At 46.4% G+C, this 25,012-nt stretch overlaps 1 protein-coding gene across 4 annotated transcripts in view; it reads right to left on the minus strand.

Moving 5' to 3' along the window:
* Kiaa1549l (KIAA1549 like) overlaps positions 1-25,012 on the minus strand; it is a 269,359-nt gene that overhangs the window by 39,176 nt on the left and 205,171 nt on the right. For all 4 annotated transcript variants that reach the window (XM_041678800.1, XM_041678799.1, XM_041678798.1 and 1 more), the window contains 3 exons: positions 24,328-24,509; positions 21,056-21,273; positions 14,175-14,304 (listed from right to left, as the gene is read on the minus strand). In XM_041678800.1, coding sequence (XP_041534734.1) covers positions 14,175-14,304; positions 21,056-21,273; positions 24,328-24,509 — 530 coding nt within the window. The remainder of the gene's footprint in view (positions 1-14,174; positions 14,305-21,055; positions 21,274-24,327; positions 24,510-25,012) is intronic.

Below are 25,012 nucleotides of genomic sequence, written 5' to 3' on the forward strand. Positions count from 1 at the left end.
CTTCCTGTGTTCTATTTGGTTTGTGGCTGGGATAAAACACTGACCAAAAGCACCTTGGGGAGGGAAGGGTTTATCTCCTCCTACACATCCAGATCACAGTCCATCACTGAGGGAAGTCAGAGCACCTATCTGATGGAAGCAATTCCTCAACTGAGGGTCCCTCTTCCCAGGTGACTTTGGTTTGTGACAAGTTGACAAACCAAACCAGCATACCCTGGGGATCTGGGTGGGACAAAACCTCTGTCAGGTGTTTGGCTAGGTCTGGCTGGGATAAATCAGTTAGTGTTGGCTCTTGCTGTCGGCATGGTTGGCACAGAACTGGGCATCCACTTTATGGTGGCTCAGTCTCAGTAAAAATTATAAACTTTGTTTCATAATTGGGAAAGGACTTTTCTGCAGTCCTGGTCAATGCAAGGTGCAGTTGTGACAGCTGGGACTGATGCAGTCACTTGTTAGAGAGAAGCAAGCCCATGCCTCAGGGGACACAGCCCTGTATAATGTGGAGGGATGAGCTGACATATCTATCAATCTGTCCCTGGACTTATGTAACCAATACATTGCCCATTGTTTTAAAAACAGTTTGAGTTGCATTGTGTTTCCCGCTGTTCATAGCCAGAGAATCTGAACTGATAACCACCACTCACTGCAGGCAGTGGTGAGCATGCACAAGCATGTGTTTACAGCTTCCACAGGGTTTGTGTGGGTCAGAGGTGTAAATGCGCCCACTTTGTGAATCTCAGCTCAGGAGTCACCTCTTCTGGTTGACACCCTTGTTTGTTCATTTGCTCAACAAATAGAGACACTACACCTACTGCATGCCAGCTCCTATCCTGAGTGCTGAGGTTTCAGGAATGAATAAAACATGATTTCTGTCCTTGAAGAGTCAACTGGAGAAATAATACAAATAGACCAACAAGCGGAAGCCGGGGGTGGGAGTTAGGAACTGTGGGCTGAGAACTAAGCATTACTGGAACAACAACAACAACAACAAAAAAGATGGGCATCTAAGCCAGACTCATAGACAGGCATGGCGGGGGGGTGGTGGTGGTTGGAAAAGATTGTAGGCAAGATGACATTTAAATTAAACTCTGAAAGCATTGCCTACGTCAGTGTCTTTACCTGGAGGGGTATGCAGAACAATGGCTTGAGATATTTTTGGTTGTCATGACTGGGAGGGGCCACTGATAGCTACCAGGTAGAGCCAGGGATGCTGTCCAACATAATACACATGAGAACTACCCAGCCCCAAGTCTTACCTTGGGATGAAGCAGGCAGGTGATGTGCTCTCCACAGAGTGATGAGCACACAATACAGGAACAAAGAAATCACATGTCACAACATGCTAGGGGAAGAGCATTTGGGTTGCAACTGATGGGTTGGGTGATGGCGTGGAAGCACCAGCCAGCAGAACATGGCTGACTCAGCCACAGCGCAGAAGTCTAGACTTTAGAGATCCAGATTCAAAGCTCTAGGAATTCCAGGAGGATCTGTAGCCAGAGGGAGTGATGTAGATGTCGCCCAGTTTGTGGTGGTGAGCAAGAGTGACTAGACTGGGCAGTGGCTGTGGGCCATCCAGGAAAGATCAGACCACCCCCACAGTGGCCACAACTCCTAATAGTGCCACTCCCTTTGGGGGCCAATTTCTTTCAAACCACCACAGCCTCCCAGAGCCTCACGCGGCTAGGACAGTGGAACTGCGTGTATAGGGCTTAGGCACTCATGCCAGTAGAGAAGGTAAAGTCATGCAGAATTAAGCTTTTGAAAAACCCCTTAAACAACCCATGCAGGACTGCATGCATGGCCTTGTGCATAGTCTTATTGAAAGTAAGAAAAAAATTTACATATATAAGATGAACAGAATATACATAAAAGATAGTATTTTAGCAGTAGATTTACTTTTTATTTTTCTCTGAGGGCTGTGTTGTTGAATTTGAATCAGTTAAATGCACACAGACTGTAATGGCTTTACCATACTCAGTAAATGTGACAGATGCAGGGCATCCAGGCATAAGCCCTCAATCCCAGCGCTTGGGTTACAGAAGCAGGCCAATCTCTCTGTGAGTTGGAGGGTAGCCTGCTCAGCACAGTGGGTCCCAGGCTAGCCATAACTGTATCATTAGAGCTTGTTTCTGTCTCTTCCACAAGAGAGAGAGGGGCAGTGGAAGGGACAGTGAATCCTCAGGAGTGTGCTCACGTGCACAAACAGGAGTGTGCTCACGTGTACAAACAGGAGTGTGCTCACGTGCACAAACAGGAGTGTTCTCACGCGTACAAACAGGAGTGTTATCACGTGTACAAACAGGAGTGTTATCACGTGCACAAACAGGAGTGTTCTCACATGTACAAACAGGAGTGTTCTCACGTGTACAAACAGGAGTGTTCTCACGTGTACAAACAGTGTTCTCACGTGTACAAACAGGAGTGTTCTCACGTGTACAAACAGGAGTGTTCTCACATGTACAAACAGTGTTCTCACGTGTACAAACAGGAGTGTTCTCACGTGTACAAACAGTGTTCTCACGTGTACAAACAGGAGTGTTCTCACGTGTACAAACAGGAGTGTTCTCACGCGTACAAACAGGAGCATTCTCATGTGTATGCTGACAGACACTGACTCGCTCCCCAAAGGCCCAGGGAGCCACGGGTAGGACAAAGGGCACATAGGCACAGAATAAACTAGAGGACTTGGATTGCTTCTCTGCTTGGCACATCTCCAGATGCCAGCTTCAGAGGTCAGCCCTTGCCAGGAGCACCCATCCATGGCTAAAGACAGGAGCCTTACCCAAAGGTATCCCATGACTGGTCTATAAAGCCCAGCTGTTTCTCAAACTCAGTCCAACCTTACCGGGTCATCTATGTTCCAGAGGCATCATCTGAAGCCTGATAATATTTACACTACAGTCTGTCTTCTTTTTTTTTTTAATATTTATTTATTATGTATACAGTATTCTGTCTGTGTGTATGTCTGCAGGCCAGAAGAGGGCGCCTGATCTCATTACAGATGGTTGTGAGCCACCATGTGGTTGCCGGGAATTGAACTCAGGACCTTTGGAAGAGCAGGCAATGCTCTTAACCACTGAGCCATCTCTCCAGCCCCTACAGTCTGTCTTCTAACTGCCCAGCACTGCTTTCTTCCCTTTGACAACAGAGATCATACTGCGTTCAGGGCTAGCTAGCCTAAGGCCACAGGTCTGAGAGTCCAAGAGAAGCGATGCGGCTTAGATAGGAGCCCAGGATAAGAACAGACAGATCTGAGCACAGGGGTCTGAGGGAGCAAACAGGTGAGAAGATTTGTTAGTTGTCAGTGGGAAGAGAAGGCCTGGGCCTCAGAGCCATGGTTCGGGGTAAAGTCACTAGGTGACTCCGACATCCCTCCTGCTGCCTCACAACCCTGTCAACAAGAATTCCGCCTTCTGCTTCTCCCTGACACCTTACTAACTGGCTTCCATCTTGGTAAGGTCAGTATCTTCCTGGACAGCTGCCAACTTGATGAGATCAGGGTGTCACCTATAGCTCCTTTACCACAAGTGCCTCACCCTCTGCCCTGGGTTCTCCCTGAGAGTCCGAGTTCCCATTACCAGGTTATTTCATTTGGACTGGAAGCCCCTGTAAAAATACAAAGTTCTGCAAATGAACGGAAGGTAATAGATCAAATTAAGGTCACTACAGCATAAATCAGTGGGCAGAAATGGGAGAAAGAAGCTAACGGTAGAGATGGGGGACTATGTAGGAAAGTTCCAGACGGGACAGGGACCATCAAGAGAAGCTGGTTAAGAGAGAAACATGCAGGTTGCTTCTAGAACAAAGGACAAATTCACTCAGAGGAAAGCGCAAAGTCCCAAATCTAGCTCTTTGCTTCCCAGTGAAGTCAGAAGCTGACAGGACCCTCAACGGGAACCTGAGATCACTGCAGGCCATGCCTGTGATCTGCCTTGGTTTCTACAAAGCCAAAAGATGCTGGGAGAACGGGAGGGAGTTGGGGCCTGAGTGGCTTAGATTCAGAACAGTACTACCTAGAGACCCAGAGTTGCTGTGGCCCATTGCCTACCATCAGTGAAGGTCATACTTTATTCCCTTCTGTTTGGAATCTATCATAATAATTATTCCTATTCCTTGGCCTCCATCTAGGAGACACTGCTCATCTACAACAAACGAAGCTGGCAGCCCTGCCAGCACATGGCCACTCGAATAAATACCCGCTACACATGAAAAAGTGTATCCAGACCTCATCGGCTGCTGGGGCTGAGCTCTGGGCTGGGGTCATCCCCCACATCTGTATGATAATTTATCTTCATTGTCAACTTGAGTGGATTTAGCATCATCATGGAAATAGAACCCTGAGTGGGTCTATGAGGGAGTTTCCAGAAAGGCTTAACTGAGCAGGGAGGACCTACCCTGAACATAGGTGGCACTGTCCCCAGGGTTAGTGTCCCAGAAAGAATAAAAGGAGAAAGTGAGTTTGATGGAGGAAGGTTATTGTCTAATAAAGGAACTGCCTTGGCCCATTTTATTGGTTAGAGGATAGGTGGGAGGAGTAAACAGAACAGAACGCTGGGAGGAAGAGGAAGTGAGCTCAGAGTCTCGACAGCTCTCCTCTCGGGAGCAGACGCCATGCCCCGCTCCCGGGATGAAGGTCCGACCCAGGATGGACATAGGCTAGAATCTTCCTGGTAAGCGCACCTTGGGGTGCCATACACAGATGATTAGAAATGGGCTAAATTAACATGTGAGAATTAGCCTAGAAGAGAATGGGCCAAGCAGTGTTTAAATGAATACAGTTTGTGTGTTGTTATTTCGGGCATAAGCTAGCCGGGCAGGCGGCCGGGGGTGCTGAGAACGCAGCCCCTCCGCTCTTATTACTACATGAGTTGAGCACCAACACTCACGTCTCTCTGCTCTTGTCTGTGGACACGATGAGCTCAGCTGCCGCCACCTCCTGCCACCACACTTCATTGCTATCGTGGAGGGGACTCTCGGGGTGAGCCAGGAAAAGCCTTTCCTTCCTTAGGTCGCTTCTGTCAGAGCAATGAGAAAAGTACCTAACGAGGAAGACTGGTAACTAGAGGGCCACTGTCGTGATAAACCTAACCACGTGGTCTTCAAACCTCTGGAGCTCGTTTGCATGGGGAATGTGGAAGAGTTTGGAACTTCTGACTAGAAAAGCCCTAGAATGTTGTAAGCAGAACTTAATGGGCCAGTCTGGTGGGAATGTGGAGGAATCAAATACCCAGAGGAAAAAGAAATGGAGGTCATGGCTCATGTAGGTTCAAAGAGGAACAGGGAATCCACTGGGAACTGGCCATTCTGGCAAAGACTCTGGGCGGAATTCTTCCCACGTTCTGAAAATCTGAGTGAGGCTGAACTGTTGGGTGGAGGAATCTCAAGGCAGCATGTGTCACGGCTACTGCATACTGCTTCTACAGCGGGACAGCAAATGCAGCAAAAATAAATGAAAACTATGAATTTGAAGATGCAGACAAGGAGATGTGAGATTAGTCTCTTAAAGGGGTTTGTCCCACGGAAAAGGAACTCAGTGTTCTGAGGCAATGAGAAAGGTGTCTTGGGGGCAGGACTTCCACCCATAACGGGTTCCAGCTCCTGAAAAATGCGAATTCATTTGCAAGGAGAGAGGCTCAGCCATGCATGCTGCAGAAGTTCCCGAGTGAAGATGACTGTCCTGTAAACTGTTTGATCAGTCTCAGCCACCAAAGCAAACAGTGACCACTACAGTTGTGGTCCAATGGCCCAGGCTACCTCCTGAGCTGTCAGAAAACCATCAGCAGCATCCACGTGGTACTGGTTCTGCAGGCACGAGATATGCAACATTAAGGGAGTCACAGAGGCTTACACCAAGATCCCAGTGTGTGTGTGTGTGTGTGTGTGTGTGTGTGTGTGTGTGTGTGTGTGTGAAGGTCAGTGCCCCTCAAGGTCCCGAGGCTACAGCAATGAAGTGTGAAGTGTAGGAGCACCCTCAGGATGTTGGAGAGGCAGCACCATGGGATATTCAGCAAGGCAAGCAGCAGGCACAGACTTGAGTCAGCCCAAGAGGGAATGTGTGTGCTGCAGGCAGCAGGAGCATCAGGATAGGACTACTAAAGTTCTTTGGAGATCGGATGCCAGACACAGTTGCAGGATTTGATGCTTTCTCTGCTGGGCTTCAGTTTTGCCTTGGTCTGATCGTCTTTGCTTTGCCTCCATTCCCCTCTGTTTTGGGAGGAGATGTTTATTCTGTGTATCAGAACTACACTACTTATTTTTATAGGTGCTCACAGTTACAATGTTGCCTTGAGTCTCAAAAGAGACTTTGGACTTTTGAACGTTGTTGAGATGGTTAAAGACCATGGGACTACCTAGTTTGGCCTAGGCATTTTATGTTTTGGGATAAACATGACCTTGTAGGGGCCAAAGGGTGACAAGTTTGAGTGTCAAGTAAACAAAAGGTGAGGCTGTCAACTTGTCTGGTTTAGGGTAACTATGGAAACATAGTTCTTGGTGTGTCTGTGAGGCTTTCCTGGGAAGTTTAGCTGATCAGAGAAGACTTATCCCAGACACAGGTAGCACTGTCCTGTGGGCTGAGGTTCTCAATTGAATAAATGGGAGCCAGCAAGCTAAGTGAGCAAAGCGCCAGCTCTCTGCTTTCGGGCTGGGGCTGCAATGTGATCGACTGCCTCTCTCCTCTCACCATGCCTTCTCCTCCATGATAAACTGTATCCCTTCAGGCTGAGCCAAAGGCAAACTTCCTTCCTTAAGTTGCTTTGGTCTGGTATTTATCACCGCAACAGGAACTAGCTGTGCCCCTCCCCCTCCCGATGATGCATCAGAACATCTTTCTGAAGCATGCCTGGGGAAGGAGGTCTGGGGACTGTGAGATTGTCTCTTCTGAGATGTGTTAGGAGAGCAGCCACGTTTACCAATATTTCAAATCACTGCTCACCTTTCAAACTGTGAGCTTGTTCGCCTGCCAGGAACGCCCACCATATACGGATGCCGCTTGGCTTATGATGTGGTTAAACCTCATTAAGTCCCATTATAAGCTGATAATATACCAGTTTAAAAAAGCATTTAATAAATCTGGTCTCTCAAACGTTATAGCATAGCTCAGTCTACCTTAATCATGCAGAACACTTATACTACACTAGCATGGGCAAAGCCATATAACAGGATATCTCACGGATACTTATTGATGGCTATTTTGTAAACACACTGAGCACAAAAACACATACGTAATAGCAACAGGGACCATTATAGAATATGGTTTGCTCACTGCTGAGATCACATGCTCTCTAGGAGCTGGTTCATTGTGACAGCCAGTATCACTGGGCACATTAGACCACATATGAACCCGGGGAAAGAGCAATACCCAAAATCTGAATACCAAGCTCTTATGAATATGTACTGCTTTACCACTCCCATGCAGGAAAAATGTCACAAGTAGAGCTCTAGGGTGTCTGTCAGGAGCCACCCACAGCTCTAGGATATGGAACTTCAGGCAAAGCATTTGAGAGAAATGTAAGGGAATTAGCTTATAATGAGGGCCTGGGAGTTAGATTCCTGCTAGGCAGACAGATGGGGAAGGGGCCACAGATAATAAAGATGGTAAACTTTCAGCTTCTTCTGCACCTTCCTACCTGGGATGAGACAAGGCCTGGTGACTTGAATTTCTCTCCCACAAAGAGAACACAGTTGCCAGTAGATGCTGTCTACAAGTTCAAGGCCCGGACAGGCCAGGGTTACCCAAAGTTGTGGGCTTATCAGCTTTTCTGTCTTTGTTTAAACTGACCAAATTAAGAGAAGAAGACCTCAATTCCTGCCACCACAGACTCTTAAAATCCCCAGCCCTCAACGAGGGACTGGAGTTCAGCTTCATTGGTCCCCGTTCTTCTTGGCAGAGACCCCTTTTCTGTGTGCCTTGCTGTGTATGTGTTCCTTTTCACCACTAATAGAAGTCAGTTTTCATCTGTTGATTCTGCCTGCTGTGTCTGAGATCCTGCCTGCTGCTATCTGTTGTGCTCGAGATTCTTCCCCCTGCCTTGTAATTCTTTAACTGGCAGAGAAAACACTCAATCCAGACCGCAGATAACAATGGCGTTATTTTTTTTTTGAGAGGTTAATATTTATCCTCAAAGCTGTAGGTCAAACAGTCATTTCAGGTGCTCCCCCACTGTCAAGGCTCAGAGTTCTATCCATTTCTGTTGTAGATTTAAACACAAACTAAAGTCCAGAAACACCTCAGGAGGCTTCTGGGGTAAGGAAAGTCAGTTTTTTGAAGGGTGTAGCCCGTGGTAGGTCAACCATGCTCTAGAGAATGACCCCACATCCATGACTTTATGAGTGGCACAAATTGGTTTGGGAGAAGAAGTTAGGTGGCATTTGGGGGTAGAGGGTAGATCTGGGAGGAGTTGGGGAAGGGTCAGAGTTTAATATGATAAACTGAGAAAGGAAGGAAGGAAGGAAGGAAGGAAGGAAGACATACATCAGGGCTGGTAGTGTACCTCTGTGATAGAATAACTGCCTTACTAGCATGCATGAAGCCTTAAGTTACTTACCCAGCATTGCAAAGCAAAGAAACAAACATCCCCCTACGGGACAAAATAACCAGCTGAGGGGTGCGTGTTTAACTCTGGGGATGATTGCGTTTCTAGTCTTCTAAGAGCAAAGTCTGCTCCATCTGCACACTCTGGGGTAAGCGATTGGGCTGGTATGGGAAGAAGCCATATCAGTTCTCATTCTGCCGCCCAAGAATCATGGTGGGACATTTCTTTTATTCATGAATTATTATTTTCTACATAATTTTCAATCAGAAAATAGTGTTTTATTTTTAAGAGAGGCTTTAAAAAGATTTTTAAAAATTAGGCTTTAAAAGTTGTGTGTCTGTGTGTGGTATGCCATGTGAGTGCAGGTCCCTTAGAGGTCAGAGAGGGTGTCCCATGCTGTGGAGCTGGGGTCACAGGTGGTTGTATCTCCAGTGTAGGTGCTGGAAGCCAGCCATCCTCTGCAAAAACACTACCTAGTCCCAACTGACGAGCCGTCTCGCCAGCTCAAAAGTCAACATTTTAAGTAAAATTTATACTTAAAAGTCTAGAGAGGTAGTCAGCAGGTAGGAGTACTTGCTGCTCTAGCAGAAGACCAGAGTTCAGTTCCTAGTACCCACATGGATGGCTCACAATAGCATATGACTCTAAGTCTGCTGACTCTGATACCCTCTTCTTGTTTTCCATGGGTACCAGCATGCTCAAGCATGCTCACACACAAATATACATGCACACATTCAAATGAATAAACACTAAAACTAAATCATTTTAAAGGAGCTAGGCATGATCGTCTGCACCCGTAACCCCAGGTCAAGCAGCAGGGGGTGTGGAGACTCAGGCATGAGTGAGGTTGCTGGACAGCCTATATGGCAAACAGTGAGTCCCAAGTTCAGTGAAAGAGAGACTCTGTCTGGGGGGAAGGGTGGGTATAGGGTGGAGAGTAATAGCGGAAGACACCTGAAGTCCTACTCTGGCCTCCACACAGGTACACATGGGTGCGATCACCTACACACACAGGTGCGTGCACCCTTGCACTCACACATGCACCACACACAGCAAACATGTGCTCTGCACACACACACAAAGACAGAAAGGTTTAAAATTTTAGAGGCTTTTTCCCTCTTTCTACATTAGTCTGATATTCTGTTTTCTACCTGCTATACTCATTAGGAGGAATTCAGTTCAAAGCCCAAAGTGGTTTAATTATCTAGCCTGCCTGTTAAGAGTGATTAGTTTAGGACATCTTTTTAAACGTAATTCATCCTTTTATCACGAGTGTGTACTCTTCGAGAATGACTACTAATTAGGTCACAGTCACTCAGTGTCCTGGCTGATGGAGTGAAGAGGAAGTTCAGAATTGATGCTGCAAAACATGGCAGTTCCAAACTCTCGCGAGGCTCTCTCCGCTGCAGATCCAACAGCCCTCACTGTATGGGGAATTTTTCATTTAATATTTATTTATTTTTAGATTGTTTTCATACAATAGATATTGTTCATGCTCTTTCTCTGCTGCAGCACCTCAAAGGTCCTCCCTACCTCCCTATCTATCCAACTTCATTCTCTTCTCTTTTTTTCCTCTCTCTCTCAAAAAAACCCCCAGCAAGAATGAAAATCAAAACAAATAAAAACTAATACAACAAAAATTACCAAAATGAATCAAAAAGCACACACAGGAGCACAAGCAGTCCCTTTGTGGTGTCACCTTCTCCTGGGCATGAGACCTGCCTGAGTGTGACTGATTTCCCCAGGCCAGGCCATCGGAGAACGCTGATTTCCCCTTCCCTGGCAGGTATCAATTGCACATAGCTTCTTGGTTAGGGTGGGACTGTGTTTGCTTCCCCTTCCTAGGGCTGAGATTTCATCTGGCTGGAACCTGTGCAGGTCTGATGCATGCATCATTGTCTCTGTGAATTCATATGTGGATCAGTCCTGCTGTGTCTGGAAGACGCTGTTTCCTTGGAGTCACCCACCACCTCTGGCCCTTGTGATTTTCCACCTCCTCTCCTGGATAGATCCCTAAGCCTTGAGGGGAGGGGTCGATAAAAACATTCTGTTTATGCTGAGTGCTCCAAAGACTCTCACTCTCTGCACATTGTCCGCTTGTGGGTTTCTGTGTTAACTGCAACTTTCTGCGAGAAGAAGTTTCTCTGATGTGGGTTAAGGATGCTGTAATCTGCATCCTAGCCTAGCGTGGTAGCTGTTGGTCCCTAGGACAGAACAGCTCTGTGGGTCAGTGAGAGTCACAGATGACTGGAGATGTCCTCGAAGGAAGGGCTGAAAGGGGCAGTGAAGAGAAACTAGGGGGGCCCTGGGGCCAAGCCAAGAGGCCAAGCCCTGAGGGGATGGAGGTGGGCTAGAAGGAGGCTATGGGGATTTTGAAGCAACCCAGGCTGCCTTCCATCCTGTGGCTAAGATTTGCTTGTGCAGCACACTTTACCTGCCCATTTGGGTATTTATTCATTTATTTTTATATGCAGGCTTTTCCTTTGGGATTGTAAAGTAGTCAACGTTGGGTAAAATGAAAATTAAATCAATTTCCCTGCTTTTTTTTTGTTTGTTTGTTTGTTTCCACAGCATTGAGTTTCCTTAACCTAGCAGAAAGGACTAAACATTTTGGCCTGGTTTGAGATCTCCAGACCCAGGAGGCAGAATGGCACATTTCCAACCTTGTGACAGGTTTTCTTTTGCCAGGAGAGCCTTGACACTCTTGGAAACGGATGCATTGCTTATCACTACTACTCACTCCTTCCTCTTCTTCATTTTATTTTATTTTATTTTATTTTTGGTTTTTCGAGAAAGTGTTTCTCTGTGGCTTTGGAGTCTGTCCTGGAACTAGCTCTTGTAGACCAGGCTGGCCTCGAACTCACAGAAATCCGCCTGCCTCTGCCTCCTGAGTGCTGGGATTAAAGGCGTGTGCCACCACTGTCCGGCTCTTCCTCTTCTTTATTTGCTGATCTTTTTTTTTTTTTTTATCTATATGTAAGCTCTTCTACACAAGGATTCTCTGAGACATGACATCTTACCTACCACAGAGGTTCAGACACTGTACAGCAGGAAGGGGATATTGGGTATTGAGAGTTCACGTTGCATGTTGTCTAAGAGCATGAGCCCTGGAAGGCAGACAAACCGTGGATCTAGTCTGAGACCCAGTTTCCTCTTCTGTATAATGATGGGAAACCATGAACCTTAGCTATATAGCCCACATAAATTGAGCAGAATAGGACTTGGTCTGTACTGTGCAGTCGAGAAAGGCTAGCTACTTTTCATGAAAAGTGAAGAGGCTCAGGAAGAGACCAGAGAGTGCTTACTCCATATTCTAAAGTCTTAGAATTATTTCCTATGTGAGCATTTTTATAATGTTTTAAAAATAACACATATTTCTCAAAGAAAAGTATATACACATACACACACACATGAAAACACATGTACATGTTCGCACACATAAAGATGAACAATCTATTATTCTAGGTAGTTCACTGACCTGACCTTCTGAAGCTTAAGGTTATGCTACATGGCTACAAATGTGTTGTGTTCTTTCAAGATAAGTAGGGAAACCTCTGGCCTTTTTCCTCATAACTGTAAAAGTGTCTCTGCCCAACTCTTACAAGAAACCTATTCATTGTTATCTTGGATAAAGAGCCTAGCGTATCTCAGGTTTGAGAGGAAGAAAATGTCTCTTAAACTAAGAAAGTTCTAGCATGCTTTTGGCCTCTTGACTGGGGTGGAAGGTTGAAAACTGAAAACATAGGCTGATTTTCCTAAAGCCAGGCTCTCATTTGCTTGTTTATTTATTAGTGTGTGGATGCGGGAGGTAACGTGTGTGTGTGTGTGTGGTATGTGTAGGGATGTGTGTGTAGCTGTCTGTTGGAATGCATATGGCATGCACACGTGTGTGTAGCCTGTGGAGGCCCGAGGTTGATGTGGGGAGTTCTTCTCTGTTACTCTTCCACCTTCTTCATTGAGACAGGGTCTCAGTCAAACTCAGAGCTCATTTACACGGCAAGTCTTGCTAGCCAGCTTGCTTTGGGGACCCTTTGCCTCTGCTTCCCGAATCACAAGCTGCCATGTCTATCTGGCATGCACATGGCTTCTGGGCTTTGAACTTCCGTCTTCCCAGTTGTGTGGCGAGCCCTTTCTCAGGTTACTTCACCTCAGTTTTTGAGACAGGGTCTCTCATTAAATCTGAAGTGCATCTTTTCTGTTAGGCTGGCTGGCCACTGACCTCCGGGGCTGAGGTCACAGGCATTTGTAGCCGAGCTTGACTTTAACACAGGTGTTTGAGGATCCAAACTCAGGTCCTCTTGTTTGAGAGCAGACCCTCTCACCCACCAAGTCATCTCCCTAGCTCAGAAATATTTCTTACAAAGGAAAAAAGCCTCTGTTAAAAGAGTTTAGCAGTTTAAAACCAAAGATGTGACATCCAAGAATGTGGTCAGAGTGTCCAGAGTTTTGTAAATGGAAAACCTCAAGCTGTTCAGTGAAAAAGAAACAAATGATTGGTAAGCATCTCTGAAGAAAAAGGACGAGCGGACTGGGGACACAGATCAGCGGCAGAGTGCTTGCTGAATGAGTACGAGACCCTGGGTTTAGTGCTAGGCACTTGAGAAAAGAGAAGAACATCTATCAACACAACAGTAGATTTCAATCAAGAAAGGTCATCACGGATTCAAATTACCTGTTCTAAATTGGACCATTTCAAAAGCCCACTTTAAGCGCTTAATCCAAACAAATCTCAAGAGGGAAAAATGTTGCCTTCAAATCAGCATGATGTATTTTTTTAAAAAATTAAATGTCCTGTTCAAATCACCACCTCTCAAATTGTAAGTTTCTCTAGAATTTGAATTATTATTCTTGTTATAGAAAAATTAATTTGTAATTGAAGAAATTACAAAGAAATTACGGGAAAGAAGTATCTTTTTCACGAAACTGAGAACACACGATGATTCTTTGACATTGTGGGGCAGAGAAAGGAGCAGTGTGCGTCTCCACCTCAAACGTGGAACCGTTCACTTGAGCTCCTGGGTGCACCTCCAGGCTCAGGATGGCTCCATCTTGAGGGCAGGCACCGGATAGAGCCTCCATCTGGAGAAACCTGATGGGATGGAGGAGGGTTTGCAGTCTGGACACATTGGACACACCACTGAGCCCAGGCCTGTCACATGGAACCGGCTCTCACTGCCGGGCTTCTCATTGTTTCTATGGCTCACGGAGGAGTTATGAAACCAGGAACAGATCCACATTCTCACAACTGTTACAGATTAAAGCAGCCAATGTCCACACACTAATGTACTGCTACAGCTCTTACCATGCTTCTTCTAGGAAAGGGAAGGAATTAAGACCATTTACAAGCTCCCTTGAATTTCAGGTCAGTAATACACTGTTTGCAGAACAGAACAATTCGAAATCACGGTCTCTCTCACATGTTCCAAGAAGCTTACTTTGCAAAAGAGGAAAACAAATAAGTAACCACCACCTCCCCTGCCACTAACACCCTCCCTTTCCCCAACATAAACCGAAAGTAAAACAAAACATTGCAGGGCATCTTGAAAGTCTCCAAACGTGGCAAACTGGAACACTCTGGGGTGCTGTAACCCTGCCTTTCTGGGGTAAGCTTGCATCCACCCCTGCCCACCAGACACTTACATCGTATCCACTGTTCCGGATGCCACGCCGGGGTCGCTCCCGTGTGACCAGAAGGTCCATCTCGGTTTCTCCTGGACTTGGGCTGTTCAGAGACTGCCGGCTTCGGTAGACAGAGTTCTTCATCTGTTGCCTGAAGGAAATCCAGCAACTGTTACGATGCAGCAAATGTCCCAACAGATGGAATTCTCCACCGATCCAAACCTACAGGCAACCGGTGGAGGCTGTGGATTGCTCTCACAGTCTCAGAACTGATGGTACTCAGTCTTTGGCTGTCCCAGGAAGGGGAGAACGAGGCCCCCACCCCCACCCCAGACGCTCAAGATGCTATAACTATTTGGCTGAATTATGTGTTCTTTCATATCAAATTAGGCAACGACAATCAATCGGACCAGTGCAACCTCATCTAAAATTCTGCTGATGGCAAGGCCAGGGGTTCTCTGTTGACCTTCGAGGACAGCTAGCATTGTACAACAAACTTGCCTTTGCTGACTTTGTTGACTCAGCAGCCTCTTGTTCCGTTTTTATCTTTTAGATTTCAGGCGTGGACTCCTATAATGTGTTATAAATGAAGCCTGTACAGAATGGTCCGCTTTTAATGCTATGATTGTTGATCAATTTCTTTTCTATAATTACCATATAGATTCTCTCCTTGGTGAAGAAAATAAGTCTGGAGGAAACTTGGGTCATATTCAGCTAGCGAGAAAACCAGTCATCAATTTTTTAATTAAAAAAATTATTTATTTTTTACCAAGTGCCTAGTATGTGCTAAGTACCTGGAAACTGAGTGTCCATGATCCTGGTACTTCTACTGTTTATATTCCAATGGGGGAGACAACTGGCATGCTAACTTCAGAGTGATTAGTGTTATTAATAAAAAATAAGGAGGGCTGGGGAGGTGGCTTACTCAGTAAAGTGTTTGTCTTGGAAATATGAGGACCTGTGTTCAAGTCCCAGAATATTCAATAATAATAATGATAATAAACCAGGTGTGGTAGAGTATACTTGTAATCCCAGCATTGGGGAGGAAGAGCCAGGAGGATCCCTGGGGTTCCCTGGTTAGTCAGGCTAGCCTACGTGACAAGTTCCAAGACAATGAGAGACCTTGTCTCAACAAACAGTGGGTGAAGACAGAAGGATGATACCCAAAGGCACACACACACACACACACACGCACGCGCACACACACACACGCACACACACACACATGCATACACACACACGCACACACACACATACACACACACGCATACACACATACACACGCACACACACACCCATACACACACGCACACACACACACATACACGCACACACACATACACACACACTCACACACTCACACACACACACATACACACGCACACACACACGCATACACACACACACGTGCGCACACACACGCACGCACACACAGACGAATGCACACATACACACACACACGCACGCACACACACACATGCACACACACACACGCACACACTCGTACAAATGAAAAAAAATAAGAAGCTGAGGCAGAGGGTAGCTAGGAAGGTCAGAGAAGGTGTCTTCAAGGAGGTGACCTTATCTGAGTTCTAAATAGATCCAGCCCCTGAAGTGAGCACAGAGCTCTCTAGGCTCAGGTAGCAGGAGCTTGTTCAAGGTGTCAACTCACTTGCCCATTGCATCTCTCAGAAGTCACAAGGTTACTGCCTTGTGTTGGCACCATAGATGCATGACCCTTGAGGGTTTGAATGCAGATGGTTTATTTTCAAGGTGGTTCTAGAAACTACCACCCAGGGAGTGGAGAGATAAGGAAAGGATGTATGAAAGTCAACAGAGGTAAATAAAGAGTTGACTCATAGTTAGGGTGCCTGGGGCTCAGACGCACTGGGAAAGGGTGGGAGATGGTGTCTTAATTATTTCTGTTCAATGGCAAGAGATGCCTGCCATTGAAAAGACAGTTTATTCCATCCGCAGAGCTCAGAGGAAGATCCAGGCCTTGAGGGGGAGAAGGGTGGGACACACAGGGACCAGGCAGGTCAGAAGGCAGAGGGAGGAGTGTAAGCAAAAGCCTTTAAATTGTGGCTTCTGAGAGATGCACTGGGCAAGGCAGGGAAGCAGCTGCTGGACAGTTATGGAGACTCCAGAAGCACAAGGGTGGTCTTCGTTTGTCAAGTGCTTGGCTCTTGGCTCCTGACTAGGGAGTGTGGATCCTGGCCTAGCACGAGAGCCCCGAAAGCCATCTAAAGGAGGTGGTTGAGGTGTGGGATTCCGACTGGAAGACACACTTGCAGGTGCCTTTTGTCACCAGGCACTGGGCAATCCTAGGCGAGGAGATTTCTCCCCTGCTCCCTGTATAAGCACCAAGCACAGAAACCAGAAACTATGGCTAGTACCACAGTGTTACTGACACCCCAGAATCCCTTGCCAGGGCACTGACCTCTCGGTTCTACTCTGGTATCGGCTGAGGATACACCACAGAACATTAGTTACACAGCATTTTTGGCTTCTGAAAGAAATCTCAGAAGAAGCGGTTACAAAGGCTGCAGACAGCTGGCGTAAAGGTGGCCGAGCACATAAATCTGGCCACAGACAGCACGTGCCTCAGACAGGCTGTCCGCTTTCAAGAGAGCACAATGTAAAATTTTAACTAATTGTAGGGAAAAAAAGGACTTCGAAAGGTATTTTGAAAGATTTAGTGATCAGTTAACATTAGAATCTCAATTTTGCTTCTTTTTGCCGTTTCTTGGCTCTCAAGTTAAACGATGCCCCTGCACACCAGACAATGATTGCTTCGCGGTGCCCTGTTCTAGCGGGGTGGCTCATGGCGAGTCTCTGAGGGTTGTGCTGTGAATAGCAATTAGCAGACAACTCCAACCTGTGACAAGGGATAAACAGCACACGGCCATCTGGAGCCACACCCCCGAGCCACAGCTCTAAGTTCCGTCCTTTTCTGTTAGGCTGCTCTGCCAGCTCATATCTTTCCATTCTCTCTCTCCTGCCTCTCCCAAGCCCCTCTAGCTCATGGCTCTCTTGTTTCCCTAAGTAGTGAACACTTGAATGATTTTTTTCAGACCATTCCTAGTGCTATAGAGACAATGAATCATTTCTTCAATGGACACCTGCTGAGAGATAACTACACACACACACACACACACACACACACACACACACACCACCAGCAGCAGCAGCAGCAGCAGCAGCAGTCCACCATGGGACCTTAGGCAGCCGGCCTGAACTTATGTTGAAGAGTCTAGACACAGCTCCCAGGGAAAAGCTTTGAAAAAAAATTCTTTGAAAGTGTTGTTTGTCTCTCCAGTGACTCTCAAGCAAGAAAGCCATGAAGAAGAGCCCCCACCTTGGTCCACCAGAGAGCCCTGAAGCAGAGTCCTCAAAAGCAAAGTGCAAAATAAAGTTGCTACCAGCCTCCTTGCCAAGTCCATGTTTTCTTTCCCACCTCCTACAGCTATTGACATGGTGACATGTGCATCGTGAACCCTGTCACGCTGTGATTTTATGTCCTCGGTTTGTCATACCAGTCAGCCAAGCCTGACAAATGGGGCCCTGGCTTAGATCGCCCCCCTTTTCTCTTTACTGAACATCCATTATGTTGGTTCAGTTTATTCCCAGTTCCCAACTTGGTTTTGTTGCTTTCACCCAATCCTGATGAAATGGTATTGTAAAATTTCTTTTCTGCTTTTAAAGCAAATACCCATTCAGGCCAGGGTCTGCCCTGCTGTTTCTGCTGTATGGAGCATGCACCTGCTGTAGCTTCATGGTAGCTGGAGTGTCAGCGTGCCCAAAGCCAGGGGATCGTCAAGGAGAATGCACCCTGGGAAGATGCAGTCTCAAATTAGGGAAGTGTTGCAGGCAGGCAAGAAAGGAAGAGAGGTGGGCATGACAAGCTTTGCTATGCTTCCCCTCATTGCCCACTAGGGGAGGTCACTGCCTAGTCAGCCACAGAGCTTGGAGACAGCTGTCACGCTTTGAATGCTTTCCTTTTCTAAAATTTGTGTTAAAATTTGGTTGCTCCTGGAAACTCATTCCTATGGTTAACTTTTATAGAGCTGGAAGGTTCTACAGACACTGGGGGAGGGGTCACCATCAGTCTTACCCGGCTGGGAACACTCAAGGTACAATAATGACTGACCTGTCAAGATGTGTGTACTGGCACAATAGTGGCAAAAATGGTGTGAGAGGAACCAAACACACACACACACACATACACACATACACACACATATACACACATACACACACAAATGCACACATATACACACATACACACACACACATACAGACACACACACACACACACACACATATTAAATTTAAAGCCCATTACATAAGATGGGCCCCAGGTCTGGTGTCTTTAACTGTGCCAAAAACCTGTGGCTGCCTAGTCCCAGCTCCTAGAGGGAGAACCTAGAACTATTATTCTGCTACATAGACATAGTAATAAATTAATCCCTGAGTTCTTTTTTTAAAACTATCTTCACTTATTCTCATTTTATGTGTACGAGTGTTCTACTGTGTGTGTGTGTGCACGTCACATCCATGCCTGGTGCCCACAGAGGCCAGAGGGCATTAGAAGCCTTGAATCTGGGGTTACAGATGAAGGTGAACGGCTGTATGAGTACTGTGAGCCACACTCAGGTGCCCTGAGAGAGCAGTGAGGGCTCTCGGCTCCTCAGCTCTCGCTCCATCCCAGATCCATGAGCTCTTATTTTCAGACTCAGGGATTAGCACATCACCCAGACCTCCTCCAAGAAGCTTCTCTTCAAAGAGCAGCAACTCGTCAGCACGCAGAGAAAAGGAGTGGGGTGCTCATCTACACCACACCAAGTTCCCTCACTGAGGAAGAGGATGTGAGGAGATGGTAAGAGCCAGAGGTAGCAGGCATCTGTAGCAAAGCTATGTTTGCTAGACATGACAGTGCAGTTACACACACGAACTCACAAACGCCGTGCCTGCATGCATAAGACCTGTACTGGATCAAGCCAGCCCAAATCCCAGAATGGGAGAGGCTCATGAAGTCCCACCCTTGCTAATGGGAGAGGGAGAGTCACTTCTCTTTAGGGATGCAGGCTACCCCTGCTCCCATAGATGGTTCCACGCCCATACACATACAGGTTGCACTAAATGGACTTAGAAGATACTAAATCTGTTTAAAAAAAAGAAAGAAAAAGAGAGCATGGAAGTTCAGAGGAAAAAGGAGGATGGTAATGAGTTGGAGGAAAAGAAATGGATGGTGGTTTGGATCCAATTGTACTATATGCATGTATGAATAAGAAATAAAATATTTAATTAAAATTTATTGCTTTTTTTAAAATCAGTGTTAGGAGGCAGAACATTTGGCCAGCGACAGGGTCACAAAGTCTCATGGGGGCACATGATGTAGTTTGAATGAGAATGGTTCTCACAAACTCATACGTTTGTTTGGTCTCAGTAGGTGGAACTGTTGGGGAAGGATAAGGGGGCGTGGCCTTGTTGGAATGGGTGTGGCCTTGTTGGAGTGGGTGTGGCCTTGTTGGAGGCAGTGTGTTACTAGGAGTGGACTTTGAGGCTTCAAAAGCCCATGCCAGACCCAGGCTCTCTCTTTTTGTTTGCTTGTTGTTGACAGATCTGATGTAAAGCACCACAGCTACTGTTCCGACACCATGTCTGCCTGCTTCCTGCCATGATGATCATGGACTAGCTCTCTAAAACTATAAGCAAGTCTCCAGCTACATGCTTCCTTTTAGAAACTCTGCCTTGGTCATGGTGTCTCATTCCAGCAATAGAACAGTGATTAACACAAAGAGCACTGTAGAAGAATGAGTTCAGCCCGCATCTTCCTCCTTGCCCTTCCATCCTCCACCGTGTGCTAACACAGCAGGAGCGCCTTTACCAGGTTCTGGCACCTTGATCTTGAACTTCCTAGCCAGTGGAATTGTTAGAAAATGAACTTCAGCTGATTATATTATATATATTATAATATATTATTATATTATATTAAATTGCCAGATCTCAGGTATTTTTGTTACAGAAGCGAAGAACAGGTAGAGAGACAGCAATTCAATCCACTTGGCCTAGCTCGACCTCAGTGGGCCAGGCACCGTTAAAGCTACAGCAGCTCACACTGAAAGCACCTCAGGTTTGTGGTCACACTTTGTGGGTGTTCCTCTTTTTCTTTCCTCAGAGCTTATGTTCCATCAAGCATCCATCACGTTGACTACTGTCTGATACTCACCAGCTGACAAGTGTCAAATAACTAAACAGATCTATGAACAAATGAGACGGGCTGGCACGGAGTGCTGAGCCTCAGTGTGATAGGCACTTACTAAAGCTGATGGAAAGGTGAGGCATGAAAATTGCCTTCCTTGGGGGCTGGAGAGATGGCTCAGTGGTTAAGAGCATCTCCTGCTCTCCCAAAGGTCCTGAGTTCAATTCCCAGCAACCACATGGTGGCTCACAACCATCTGTAATAAGGTCTGGTGCCCTCTTCTGGCCTGGAGACATACACGCAAAACAGAATATTGTATACATAATAAATAAATAAATATTTTAAAAAAAAAAAGAAAATTGCCTTCCTGTGCAGGAACCACTCGCACAATCGAACAATGCAATGCCCCTTGATCTGATTGCATCACTAGGCAGGCGATAATTGCGTTTCACCCAGCTCTGAAATAGCCATGGCTTGAAAATACCATTAAGCTAAGGGACAATTGGGGTTGTCTGCCCCAGAATTTTTTTTATAGCAGCTTCAAGACTCATTATTGAGCACATGCATGTGGGGCCCAGATCAAAGGCTTGCAAAGATCAAAGTCCCAAGGTGAGATCAAGGGAGCATGGGTACAATGCCCAAGGTGTTCTCTGCCCTTGTCCCACATGTGATGTGGGGACACAAAGTACACTGCTACCTGTTTTTAGACTCTGCGAAGGGAGGACACACTTCCGGGTCTGGCTCCAAAACGTGCTCCACTTCCTTTGGGGCTTTCTCGTACATCTGCTTCCTTTCTGTCAGACCTTTGCTTGTTTCCACTGCAGGGAAGTCGTAATACCCCTTCCTCTTAGCTTTCAGGCGCAGTTTGTTCCGGTAGTGCTCGATGTCTGATTTCTGCTTCAGAGCCTTGTTCACCTTGGAGGAGAGAGAGAGGGAGAAGGGAGTCTCAGGACCACACCTGAGTCCGCATGGCAATAGACAAGAAGCTTTATGTCTACGGTCAGCTGACCAAAAAGACCAGAAGTGAAGTAGGGGGGAGCTTTTCTGGAAATTGTGACCTGACGTAAAAGCCCCTCGTCTATCACCCTCATATAAAATGGATCTGGCACTCAATGAAGTATCTTACATCCTTGCTTCCCACATCTCCCTGCTGTGGTCCTATGCCTGTCATATACCCTTAGCTAAGAGCCTTTCTTGTCTTGGTCCCTACTCTGCCTATACCATGTGGTTCTTCAGTGTGGGAGCCCAGCTGCCTGGCTAGATCTTGGTGCCCTGAGTCCAGCTCTAGTTCTGAATAACCTCTGGCTTCCTCTGTCTGCTTAGTTGGGGCTCTCTGGATGAGTCTCAAAGTGGATTGGGATGGATGTGGTTGGAATGTAGAACAAATGTTCCGCTTTAGGGGATTTTCCATATGATCCGCTTGCCCAGGAAAGGTAGTTCTGTAAACCCATGACTTTTTTAAGAGACAGAGATTGCTATGAAAGTTTGTGTGGCTAAATGTCCTACGTTTTCTTTAAAATAACCTTTAAAAGAATTCCCTGTAATTCATAAAAGAGAAACGTGGCCTTGGGTTACCCTTCTCCCTCACTTATGTGTAAATCAGCCATCCCTAAGGGAAGGGAGAAGAATTACATTGCAATCTATGCCAAGCTCTGCAAGACAGCAAATTAGGGAGGGGTGCCAGCAAGGCCCATTCCTTTGACTGCCCGAGTGTAGCATGGAGCCATTTCTGAATGAGGGTCTGCACGTGTTCTCCCCATGTGACAGGGAGCTGGGTCTGGAGAGAGGGATCTGCCCAGATTTCAGAGTCTGTTTGTATGATGTTCTATCATTAGGCTGGGACAAAGAGACCCAGGTATGGTGGCCATAATGAGAGCCTTAACTAGGCAAACAACAGTTAATTGTGCATTAGTGCCAACTCCAGAGGCTTGTGTGTGCATAAGGGGAGGGGACCCAACTCCAGAGGCTTGTGTGTGCATAAGGGGAGGGGACACAACTCCAGAGGCTTGTGTGTGCATAAGGGGAGGGGACACAACTCCAGAGGCTTGTGTGTGCATTAAGGCAGGGGACACACTGTGTCTCAGGGAAGATTACAGAGCTAAGGAACAGGAAGGACACATTGTGACCAATTAATTCTTTCTCATTAGAAAAAAGAATAATAATGAAACAAAATGTTAGTAATGATAACAAAGAGTTTGTTTATGTGTTAGTCACTGTCGCTTTCTGGATAGCGGCCCACTGTGCGGATGGGGGTGTGAGGCGCGAAGGATTCTCCTCACTGCTCACTTGCTTACACAGAGACAGTGAGTGCACAAGCTGGAACTCCACCTCTGGCAAGACAGCTCTCGAGGCCACACTTTCTAAGCACAACACTGTTTCTAGTGATGGACTTGAGTATAAGTTAGGAGAAGAAAGAAGTGCTCTCCAAGAGTCAGGGCAACTGAACTCCCGCTATCAATGTGCCCTTGAGCCAGCACCCACCCTTCAGCCTTCAGTTTCTGACTGAAAATACAGAAGCTGGGGCAGAAGTGTTGCTGATGAAGTGTGTAACGGAACCTCAGCCCATCACAGCGTAAGGCCAGTCCAGGCTTTCTGCTCAGAAAAGAGGTCCTTCCTGCAGCACACATAGAGGTGCACACAGCACTGCCACGAGTGTCCTGGCTGTGGGAAAGAAGCCCCGGTGTGCATTTGTGATGCCCAGCTGTACAGGGCTGTAGCAGGTCCCTTGGAGTGTGATAAGAAAGAAGCTTTAGGCCTTGCGAATTTCCCAACAGCTTCAGGTGACAATAGCAGGGTAGAAATGAAAAGAACAATCAACCCAATGCTTTAGCATCAGGAAAAGCTGTGTGTATACACATGTGTGCATACATATATAACATAATATGCAAAGTGACCCCATGTGAACATATGTAAAGATTCATACATGTGTGCATACATGTACAACATAAACATGCACAAGTGACTCCATGTGAACATATGTAAAAATTCATACATGTGTGCATACATGTATAACATAAACATGCACAAGTGATCTCATGTGAACATATGTAAAGATTCATACATGTGTGCATACATGTATAACATAAACATGCAAAGTGACCCCATGTGAACATATGTAAAGATTCATAAACACTTTTTTTTATCTCATTGATAATTCTACTGCTGAAGGAAGATAGAGAAATGATGTTTTCAACCCAATTTCCTGTTCTTTGTGCGAGTTAACACTCCTCTCCCTTACCTATTGATCAATCACCTATTATCTATCATCTATTATCTCTAATTTTCTTTGATAAAATCTCTCACAGATGGACAGATGTTTTAAATCTCATCACAGATTCAACCAGACTGGTTGCTCGATGAGCCCCCGGATCCACCTGTCTGTCCCCCAGTGCTAAAATGACGGATGGCACTGGTGTGCCCCACTTTTCAGTGGGTGCTGGTCTCGGGCTTTCATGACAAGCACTCACCAATTCATCAGCTCCCCAGGAAAGTTGATTGACATTGACACCACCCAGACAGCAACCATGGGGCTATTTCGAGCTTGCTAATAGAAATCGATGTCATTTCAGAGTCTCTAGTGGCCAGCTCCCTGCCCAAACGACAGTGCATTCTCATTTCCTCTCAGCTCGCCCTCCTCCTATTACCCCCACAACATGGATCTAATGGGCCCTGGAATGTCCAGGCTGCAGACCGCACTCAGGAGGGTGGGGAAAGGAGGCCTTCTGATACCTGCTTTTCTAATCGCCAGGTTGTGAAGGTTTGCTCTGAGCTTTTCACTGCAGGTGGAAAATGCCATGAACAAACTCACTCTGGATGATCTGTATTTTGTATCATTGAGGCCTGGTGCATGCAGGAGTACAAATGCCCCCCACAGCCTGAGGCCGGACACAAGCTGCATGCCACACGCTGAGGGGCCACTGAAAACCCCGTGCTCCAGCTGGACTCTCCACGCAGGTCACGGGTGCTCACCTCACCATTGAGTGCCGCTGAGGACTCCTGCCCCCTGTCTGCCGCAGGGTGCACTACGGGCAGAACGGACGGTTTGATGGCTATCAGCTGCACGGATCCAGAGGATGTGTCAAAGGGATCTGCTGGCGCCTTGCCTGCACTGTCGAAGAGACCCGCTCCCTCCTCTTCATCACTTGCTGTCACTAAAGCAGGCAGAACACATGGGTTTTAGGATGTAGGGAACTGTAGGACTGGATTCTGCTCATGGTTCACCTTTACATTTAAGGGCTGGTGTTTTTGATCTCAGTCATTCTGACAGGTGTAAGATGGTATCTCAGAGTCGTTTTGATTTGCATTTCCCTGATGGCTAAGAATGTTGAAGACACCAATATTAGCTTATGCTGGAGAAGATGTGGAGTAAGGGGAACACTCAACCATTGCTGGTGGGAATGCAAACTTGTACAGCCCCTTTGGAAATCAGTATGGCGGTTTCTCAGAAAATCAGGAATCATCCTACCTCAGGATCCAGCATTATCACATACTCGCAAAGGATGCTCAACCATGCTACAAGGATATTTGTTCAATTATGTTTATAGCAGCACTATTTGTAATATTCAGAACCTGGAAACAACCTATGGGCCTCTCAACTGAAGAATGGATAAAGAAAATGTGGCACATTTACACAATGGAGAACTAGTCAGCAGCA

Source organism: Microtus oregoni, unplaced genomic scaffold (assembly GCF_018167655.1).
Source record: "Microtus oregoni isolate MIOR12 unplaced genomic scaffold, Mior012 000031F_ref0000149, whole genome shotgun sequence".
Taxonomy (NCBI): Eukaryota; Metazoa; Chordata; class Mammalia; order Rodentia; family Cricetidae; genus Microtus; species Microtus oregoni.